This window comes from Musca autumnalis, unplaced genomic scaffold (genome assembly GCF_047663935.1).
Source record: "Musca autumnalis isolate F117 unplaced genomic scaffold, ASM4766393v1 scaffold_2, whole genome shotgun sequence".
NCBI lineage: Eukaryota > Metazoa > Arthropoda > Insecta > Diptera > Muscidae > Musca > Musca autumnalis.
The window spans coordinates 128,183,529-128,194,572 of NW_027411755.1; the positions used below are offsets into that span (position 1 = coordinate 128,183,529).

An 11,044-nucleotide genomic window follows, 5' to 3' on the forward strand; every position below is an offset into this window, starting at 1 on the left:
TCATGTCATATGACATTTACATATAGTGTAAACTACCCCTAAGAGGTAGTTTACACTATCTATCAATGTCATATGACACGAAATAAAAATATTCCATATATACCCACGGAGGCAATGTGGAGAAGTAATTTTATTATATTTTTGTTGGGGTGGACGCACAGAATAAATTGCGTAAGGAAAATCTCCAATATTTCACATATTATTGAATATTTAACGCTGGTAAATTTCATGTCATATGACATTTACATATAGTGTAAACTACCCCTAAGCAGTTTAGGAATAAAGCCACCTCTCGTCAAACAAAAGTAACACTTTACAAAACTCTGATACTACCCGTGCTAATGGTATGGTATGGTAATGGTATGGTTCCGAAGCATGGGTACTTGCTCAAGCAGATAAGGCAGTGCTTGATGTGTTCGAGAGAAAAATTCTTCGAAAGATCTACGGGCCAATCTGTGTTGACGGCGAATATCGGCGTCGTATGAACAACGAGCTGTATCAACTATACAATGACATCAATGTAGTTGAACGAATCGAGATACAACGATTGCGATGGCTAGGCCATGTTATAAGAATGAGTGAAGATGAACCCGCTAAAAAGGCGTACAAATACGGGCCGCATGGAGGTTCTCGCAGATCTGGAAGGCCAAAGCTTCGTTGGATCGAACAACTCAAACGAGATATCAGAAAGCTACATATCCCAGATTGGGAAAATACGGCAGCAAACAGAGAGGATTGGAGATTTTTTCTTAGTTCGGCTTATGGAACAAATGTTCTGTAAAAGGCCAGCTAAGTAAGTAAGTAAGTTTTGGAAAAAATTTTGGAGTCACTTTAAGCACATAAATAACTCAAAACAATCGTTAAAGCCACACGACATATTCAGAATGAAATAAGCTTTTGTTTCTCACCAATTTTATCGCCATATTATTACATACATATATATCATTTTATATCATACTAGGGGACCCGGCGAACTTCGTCTCGCAGTTTGTTAGGTACAGAACTTTATGGTTTTGGTTCAAACCTATAATACTATTATTGCTATCACCTTGTTCAATGGCAAATATTTCTTTGTTTTGAACTGTTTAGGACGATCTTTGAAGCAGATGTACATTAGACAATTGTACTTTCGACAATTGTCAGTTTGACGAAGAGAGAAGGTACTGAGAGTCAAAGTGTTTCTATTTTCCTCGACTCTCTCTTCAATAACCCGACAATAGTCGGGAAAAAAATTAGGTAACTCTAAATCGGGACTAAGATATATTTTTTAAGCAAATAACACGTTTTGTTATGTAAATAAAAATATTTGGTAGGGCAGTTGAAGCAAAATAATATGATAACGCCCTACTCGTTTCACAATCGATGGTTTTCTGCAATTCTTGTTTCCAACACTGAACACGATATTTCACAATTGAATATAAATTTGAATTTAATGCTGAATATAGTGCTTATTTAAATTTGCGTTTTAATCAATTAACCCATTTTAACCTATTTACCCATTTTGATCAGATCGTTATCAGGTAACCACCTTCGTCTTTAGTTTGTTTTTCTGTTTGTAACACATCAAACTAATCATTTGCACATATATTCTTGATCAGGATAAAATTCTAAGACGATCTAGCCATGACCGTCTGCCTGTCTGTCCGTCTGTTGTAATCACTATAGCGTTCGCCATAATTGATCTAGAGCGCTATATTTTTGCACCCGAGCGTCTTTTTTCCATAGGCAGGTCAAGTTCGAAGATGGGTTATATCGGAACATTTGTTGGTATAGCCCCCTATATAACGCTACCTCCCGATTTTCGGTATTTTGGGGATTTTAACTACATTTTTTGACGAACTACCTGTAATTTGACGTTTGGGGATCCAAGTGGTCACAAAACATCTCAACCAAAAACCGTCAACATAGGTCCATGTTTTGGTATAGCCTCCATATAACAGTACCTCCCGATTATCGGTATTTTAAGGATATTAGCTAAAAATTTTAACCGAACTACCTGTAATTTGACAGATGAGGTTCCTAGTAATCACAAAACATCTCCACCAAAAACTATCAACATAGGTCCATGTTTTGGTAGAGCCCCTATATAACGGTACCTCCTGATTTTCTGTATTTTGTGAATTTTAATTACATTTCTTGACCAACTATCAGGTTTGGGGTTCCCAGTGGTTCCCAAAGTATATCCACTAAAAACAGTCAAGGTCCATGTTTTGGTGTAGCCCCCATATAGCAGTACCTCCCGATTTTTGGCATTTCGAGTATTTTAGCTAAAATTTTTGATCGAACTACCTGTAATTTGACCGCTGAGGTTTCTAGTAATCACAAAATATATCCACCAAAAACTGTCAACATAGGTCCATGTTTAGGTATAGCCCCCTATATAACTGTACCTCCCGATTTTCTCTTTGATATAGCCCCATATAAGGTTCCTTACCGATTGAATACATTTTTATGTTTTTACCTTATTTAGGTATCAGAGGTCACAAAATATCTTCGTCTAACATTGTGGACAGGAAAGAATATAATTATTCCGTTTTAGTTCAGAATATTTTATGGTGGAGGGTATAAAAAGTTCGGCCCCGCCGAACTTAACGCTTGTTTACTTATTTTTTCTGACTTCTCTATTTAATGTGTTCTCCCGAATTCTACTTGCACTGTAAATTCGGTATTAGATGCAATGGCTCTGGTAACATGGACAGAGCTATTCTCTTAGTTGCCGTTCTTTGTGTTTTTCGGATGCTTCAAGTCTTGTCACACTAACACGTGACTGTTGTGGATTTAATAATTTAATTTCGACGTAAATAACACAGTCAAATTAATATCACAAACTAATTAGCGATTAATAAGTATTTACCTACTTATGTCGCCGATAAAGAATATTTGTCAGATAATTCGACCAAAAAATCTTCAGTACCTCCGATTTCTTGTTTTTTTTTCCAATTTTGAATATCATCCTTTTTTCGAATGACATACATACAGTGTACCAACAGTACCAATGTACATATGTATGTTTGTATGTATGTATTTGGCCGTTTGTAATTGCCTTCCAACTCTGCGGGAACTAAATTGGTTGAATTCATACTCCTTTTACAGTGGGGGCATCATTTTTTTTTGTATCATGACAGAATCTAAGCAGTATCAAAATATATCTGGTACAGCTTAAATATTATACCGCATACATCGGATGTTTATCCTTCGAAGATGTTTTTACCTACGGTTTAAAAGTATACATATATGCCACAACTTCACTTCCAATGAAATTACCTCGGAGCCCTTGATGTTTCAATTAACCCACCAATTTTGTGGATTTGTACCTTTTTCCACAAAACCTTGGAAACCACTTTTGTCATTATCATCTTAGTCTTTTCAATCGGTGTCTGACCGAAACCACCACTAATCTTTACAAACTCTAAACTAAGCCCTTTTAACCATTTTTCGCTGTTAATTTCCTAAAAAGACGCTTGACAATAAATGAAAATCGATTTGATTGTGAATAAAAAATTCTATACAACTTTCAAAAATTGACAAAACAGAGGCGTATAATGGACCCTCACAGTAGGTGCAAATGCACTTTTCGCCAAAAAATGTCCAAATAAGTGCCAAAATTTACTCCAAACGCGAAGCTCGATAGAAATTTGTGGAAAAATTGACTTTATTGAAAAAATATTTTTGCAACTTTTTCTCAAATTTTCGCGATTTTTTAGGTTTTATCCTTTTCTGCCATGAGACCATTCCGAATTGGTGCGAATTGTCAAAATCTGTTCAGCCGTTCTTGAGTTATAAGCGTAGTAACTAACATCATCCTTTTTTATATATATAGAAGATATAGCTTTATTCCATGTATCACATAAATTGAATGTGGTTTGTGCGGGACCTTTTTCAATATTTAAGTGGAATACAAATTATTTTAGTCATTAATAGGCAAAATGCCATTTATTCGTGCAACAGGAAAAAAATTTTTGAGCAAATTTTTTTTCATTTCATAGGATTTTCCAAAAAAAAATGTCAAAGTGGTTTGTGCGTTACCTTTTTTAATAATTAAATGGAATGAACGTTATTTTTGGCATTAATAGGCAAAAGTTCATTCACTCTCGCTACAGGAAATCATTTTTGAGAAAAAAGGTCATAAAGTCATAACCCTAGTAAATAAACGACACATGAACATAGTTGCCAATATTGGTACAGACTGCAATAGTTGCAGTTTTAGGAGCAAAAAGCAGTGTTGTATATCAAAATATTTCGATTTAACATTTGATTTAAAACAAATCCAAGTTTTGAGTAGATTTAATTTTGTATGGTAAATCAGGATGGATTTGGTTGGATTAAGCACTTAAATCGAGAAAATGCCCTTAATCATAGTATAAGGGTATAGTCTAAACGGGCTATTAGGCCAAAGACGCATGTTACGTTTAAAACAAGAATATATTTGAAAAATAAATAAAGATAACTATGGATGTTCATTTTTTTAATTTTTCTGAAGCGAAAAGTTGAATCAGCTAGAACTGGGATGCAGTTGGACTTAACAAGGAAGAATATTCAGTTATAGCATAGATTTTATAAAATCTCTGCCGACACCAGTCAATCTACAAAAGAGAGCGATGGACCTATTGTCTTAGTATTCATGACCTAATCACTAACAAGTCATTCATGTATACCTAGAATGAGGAAAAACTTCACGAGCCCCACAGGAAATATGGTCTAGTATGCATAATGCATCACGCGAAAACCAATGTCACATACACAGTCAATAATTCGACCTTCCCAGTGGAAGAGATTGGCCAAAAATATTTGATATCTGTACTGGAATTCTGTAACTCATTTTTTGGTTACCGACAAAAGTCGGTAAAATTAAAACGAAAAAAGATGAATGAAAAGTGGTAATGAAATTTGAAAACACTGTTGCTATTGGTAGAACTTTGGGACAATTTCACTTTGGTTGCTACCTTGCAGACAAATAGGCATTTAAGTCGATAATCAAAAAATATTTTAGAAAATACCACTACTTGCCACTCATTCCTACCATGTGATCAAGACAACTCTTCAAAAGTTTAATGGCTTAGAAATCAGTGGAATCGATTCCAAAATGTAAAGCCATTTATAATACACTACAAATACACAAACAACATAGATATTTTATTTCAAGAAATTGATATTCATATAATATTGATATTCAGTCTCCTAAAAAAACATTCATTTCATAATACTTTAAGAACAAAGAAGAAGAAGAGCTATAATTATTATTAATTTAAATTATTTAACTCAAAAACTATTTTTATATATCGACAACTCCAAATAATAGTATGCTAAGTCTAAAAAGTGAGTTTTGCAGGAGAAGCTCTCAAAGTTTGGAAATTTTTTTGAACTTCAGTACTATGCTAAGTCAATATTTGTTTATAACTTCTGTTCGGATTGTACGATCATTACCAAAATTAGACAGAATTTAAGTTAAAGGACTTTCGACACCTCCAAATAATAGTTTGCTAATTCTGAAAAGCGAGTTATGCAGGACAAGCTCTAAAAGTTTGGAAATTTCTTTGACCTTCCGTACTATGCTAAGTAAATATCTGTTTATAACTTCTGTTCGGATTGTCCGATCATTACCAAAATTTTACAGAATTTAAGTTAAAGGACGTTAAATATAAAAATGTAAAGAACTTGAAAACATGCTAAGTCGATTTAGCATACTATTGTTTGGAGGCGTCGATATATCTGAAGAACTTTTGTATGTTTTAGAAAATGGAGCTGAAATGGCCAACCCTCAGTTCCTATCAATATAGTTTTTTTAAATAGATTCAAAAATGGCCTAAGCCACATTAATTTTTTCATTAACCGTTTAATACAACATTAATTAAGACCTTATGATTAACATAAAACAAATATTACAACAAATATTTATTAATAAAAAAGTAATAAACATATTCCAAAAACTTATTTTATTTAAATATTGTTTTTTTCAGAAATATTTTTTGGGTTTAGGCAGTTTTGACGCTTAGCGCCTCATTTGAAATGTATTCATTTGCGCTAATATTAACTATTGATTATGAAATACCGGGAAATGAGAATAAATTTCTCTTCACTTTTTATTTAATTTCATATTCTTCTAACAATCAATGAAGTGAGAGGATTGTGTATGTAGACAAGTTTCACGTATTGTCTTATCAATTATTTTGCACAGCACCCTACAATACAATATGGATTATTGGTCAATACAGTCATGGTATTTGTTTATATTCATCAGTTGTTCTGAAAAATCATTCTTCTAATCTGCACATATTCAGGCTTTTAACGTTAATCAAAGACATTAGGTATGTACGATAACTTTAAAATTTGTACAAACTTTTACAAAATGCTTTTCTATAACAAACTTGTTCAGTAAAAGAGAACTGAGAAGAAGTTGCAAGTACTTTTTACTTGGGAGCTATCAAACAGACCTATTATAATGATTCCTTAATCTTCTCTTAAATTGTAAGGTTTACTTGGGTCGACCATGTCTACATGATTTTAAATATTTGTATTTTTGTAGTGGTTTTTCTTAAGTTTGAGCATTTATCTTGAGAAGGCACTTACGGCAGCCGTAAAATTGTTGGTCAGTTCACTTTTTTCTCGCCATGGTAAACGTACGGAAAAAACTCTACTTTACGTTGGTGTTTATTTTGGTATTTACCAAAATATCATGCGAAGGAAGTACATTGGTAACGGTTAGACCTATGGGTCGTGTAGTCGGCGGCACCAATGCTGCTGCAAATAGTGCTCCCTTCATTGTGTCAATACAGTATAATGGCGTTCATTATTGTGCTGGCAGTATACTAAATCTAAACTGGATTGTTACCGCAGCCCATTGTTTAACATCATCGTCGTCACAAGTTATGGGTAGTACCCTTGTAGCTGGAAGTATCAATGTTGCCGGTACCGCATCTACAACGCAAACACGGTCTATTGATTATTATGTCGTAAACGATTTGTATACAGGAGGAACAACACCCTATGATATTGGTTTGGTCTACACTAAAACTCCATTCCAATGGTCTAGTGCTGTGGCCCCGGTTACATTACCCACCAGTGGTACTGTACCCACTGGAAATGGAATTTTATATGGTTGGGGAAGTACATCAACCACTAATACTGCTACTTATCCTTCTATTCTGCAAGTTGCAACAGTTCCCATCATATCGCTAGCATCGTGTGAATCAGCTTTAGGAGCTAAAGGATCAGATGTACATTCGACAAATCTTTGCACTGGACCTCTAACCGGTGGTGTGGGCATTTGTACCTCCGATTCTGGTGGTCCATTGGTACAAATTGTAAACGGTCAAAATGTTTTAATTGGTATTGTATCGTGGGGTAAACTGCCATGTGGCCAGGCTAATTCTCCCTCCGTTTTTGTACAAGTGTCATCATTTATTACATGGATTGCACAAAATCAAGTTGTACCCTCCTCATCGGGCTAAAAAGTACCGGAAATGAGGGATTCCCGTTATTTACAACATTATTTTAAATAAATATATTTAAAAATTGATAAAAAGTCAATTAATATAACAATTGAGTATATCTTTGTATTTTTAACTGTCTTTGTTTATAAGGCCGCTTATCTCAAATTTTTAATAAAAAAATTAAGACAAATATGTGATAGCACTTATTATTTTCTATTAAATTGAGTTGTTATCTCATACTTTTTGACGTGTATACGACGTGTTTGCAATAAATACGACGACATATCCAAACAAACAGCAATGATATGGTGAAGAAAGTCAGTAACCTTGTATCAGAGGCAAATGTTTGTGTGTCTGGAACAGGTGTCGGGCATCTGCAGAGATTTGTTCGGTTCCAGAATTTACAAGAATCACTACACCTTTTTCAGATGTAATTCGAAACATTTTAGGTGTAATTCGTAACATTTCATTTGTAATTCGAATTATTCCATTTGTAATTCGAATTATTACATTTGTCATTCGAATTATACTATTTGCAATTCGAATTATTCCATTTGTAATTCGAATTATTCCATTTGAAATTCGAATTCTTCCATTTGTAATTCGAATTATTCCATTTGAAATTCGAATTATTCTATTTGTAATTCGAATTATTTCATTTGTAATTCGAACTTTTCCATTTGTAATTCGAATTATTTTATTTGAAATTACACATGAAATCATTCGCATTTATGAATCAGCAGATTGTTGGTTAACATGTATTTTGTTGTTGTTTGCATTGCAAATTTTTGGTGCACTGCTTTATCATTTTGCACTGCAATATCCATTCCTTGTTACTCAGTGCAAATCAATAAAAGCTTTGATCTCGTACTTTTTATTAGTAAAACTCGTAAAAGAGAGAATCGAAAAAATGCTCTCACGCAAACGTTTTTTCAATAAGTTCGGGAACGGAAAAATGGTAACATTGTGTAAAAGCGTCAAAATCAAACATAGCTGTCAAACAAAAATGGCGCTAGGAAACATCTGATTGACATAATACCAAAACAATCAGTTGAAACGAAAGGAAATTTATTTAGAAAATTAATAAAATGTAAGTTTTAATTATAAATTTCACTCCTTCTTTGTTTTAATTATTTGTAGAATACAGTGAAGAATATGAATTTATCGATTTTGAGCGTGGTGCATTATAAAAGTCCGGGAAAGCAGACCTGGCTTTACGCCCCCATAATGCTCATGCTGACACTTTTATAGGATCTTATGCCAACAGTCGGCAGATAATACCTGAAAATTTGGAGCAAAATGGGTAAAGGCCTCGACACATAAGAAGCATGGCATTCTTGCTGAAGTCATATCTGATAAAAGACCAAGTTCGACCTAATAAAAAGATTTCAGAATCACATTTGAATTAGGTCGTTATGCTAATCTACGTCAATTATTGTTTCGGTGTTTAGTGATCGCTGTCAATCGATTTCAGGTACATATTTTCACCAGAGCAAGTGGAAGGAAAGTTTCGGGCTATGGAGAGGCAATATAAAACAGCTAAACTTAATAATTCGCAAACTGGACGAAATAGATTAAGTTGTCCATACGAAACGTTAAGTACTGCTTTAAATTTGGGAGCAAGTTGAATGTAGTGGCTGGATTTGAAACTTGTTCCACAGAAAGTTTTCAAAAATAAAATATTTGTCGAATATTTAAGTATTCCTCTCATGGGATGGATGCTAAACTGGGCTAACGCGATCATATTTTTTCTCGAATATTTTCTTTCAAGTGTCATATGTTTTCGGAACTTTCAAACCCTATATATCGGGAAATACTAACTTCCCCGACATATATTGGCGTAATCAGCTTTCAAAGACCTACCTGTGGTTTTTTCTGAGTACAGCCGCTACATTAATCTTATGCCAAAATTAAAAAAAAGTAAGAAAAACGTTAAGTTCGGTCGGGCCACCACAAATTTCAGCCATTTCGGTGGATTAACAGCCACAACCTTCAAAATACCGAAATTCGGAAGGTACCGTTCTATGGGGGATATATGATGGCGTGGATCTATACCTACAAATTTCTGGGGGAAAGTTTTATACGCCTAAAGAAGACTAAATACCAAATTTCAGCCATCTCGGTGTGATAATGAGGCTGAAACGTTCAAAATATCGAAAATCGGGAGATATTGTATTATGGGGGCTATATCAACACGTGGACCTATATAAATATTTTATGGTAGAAATGTTTCTTAGCCTCTGGAAACACAAAATACAAAGTTACAACCGATTCTTTGCTCAAATGGGTCTAATACATTCAAAATATATTAAAATGACGCGTACTTTATAAGGGGCCTTATGTGGGGGCTATACCAAAACGTGGACCTATATAACCCAACTTTGGTAGGAATGTTTTCTGGCCTCTGAAGACACAAAATACCAAATTACAACCAATTCTGTGGTCAAATGGGTCTAATACATTCAAAATATATTAAAATGACGCGTACTTTATATGGGGCCTTATATGGGGGCTATACCAAAACGTGGACCTATATAACCCAACAATTACAACCAATTCGGTAAAATGGGCCAAATATCTTAAAAATTCCTTAAAACGACGACGCGTCATTTTGTATGGGGGCTATACGAAAGCGTGGACCTACATAGCCCGCTTTCAATACCAAAAGTCCTACGTAAATATAACATATTTTTCCAAAATTTCATCAACCTACGTCAATCCGTTCGGACGCTAGAGTGATTTCCACAGACGGACGGAAATGGCTATATCGATATAGAATTGCACGCTGATCAAGAATATATATACTTTGTGGGGTCAACAATGATTATTTCGAGTAGTAACAAACGTAGTGACAAACTTAATATACCCCCATCCTATGGTGGTGGGTATAAAAACAACATAGGGATGTTATTATTGCTTATTATCTTGAAGGTGTTGAATATATCCAATAGATTGTCACCGACTTTAGTCTAATTCTACTTTCTTACAGGGAGCTCGAAAATATATTGGGAAATAAAAAGTCCAAAAATGAACTTTCCGATGATAGTGGTAAGAACTTCAACATTTTATAATTGCGTTCTATGGTTGTTCCTCTATATTAGAGTTGTACAATCTAGTTCATTTGAAAGATCTAGTTCAATAGTTCAGCTCTTTTAACTGAACTAGTTCATAGTTCACTATCTAGTTCAATCATTCGGATCAGAATCGTTCACCGGCTCTTAATCGTTCGTTGGATGAAAACGCATACATACATACACCAAATAGAAACAAACAATAGAAAAATATAATTTAACTACTCCAGAACAAAAATATTACATTTGCATAGCTTCATTCCACTCATAAAGAAAGATTAAGTTGGTATAAATTTAAGAAAATACGTCCTTCATTTAGTTGGCTGGCAAAAAATGTTATGCTTTGTGTGTGTGTGTGTGTTTCTTTTATTTGTTCCTTTTTCTATCCAGAACAAGGCACATTCAATAGGTAATGGATTCGGCATATTGGAATATGTTATGTTTTTGTAGAAATCTTAATATTCGAACATCTATTCCATGTACCTTGATCCAAAACGTAAACAAACTCATCACATAACGAAGGCATCACTTAACACAGACGAC

The 11,044-nt window shown here is 34.2% G+C and overlaps 1 protein-coding gene across 1 annotated transcript; it reads left to right on the plus strand.

Moving 5' to 3' along the window:
- Window positions 1–6,582: 6,582 nt before the first annotated feature.
- On the plus strand, window positions 6,583–7,620 carry Phae1 (Phaedra 1). Its single transcript, XM_073966032.1, has one exon. It carries the CDS (start codon window positions 6,609–6,611, stop codon window positions 7,446–7,448), a length of 840 nt encoding a protein of 279 aa, XP_073822133.1. The 5' UTR covers window positions 6,583–6,608; the 3' UTR covers window positions 7,449–7,620.
- The last annotated feature ends 3,424 nt before the right edge of the window (window positions 7,621–11,044 follow it).

Bases quoted from the DNA above. Each gene is read 5' to 3' on its own strand.
- Phae1 (XM_073966032.1), top strand. From the start codon at position 6,609: ATGGTAAACGTACGGAAAAAACTCTACTTTACGTTGGTGTTTATTTTG.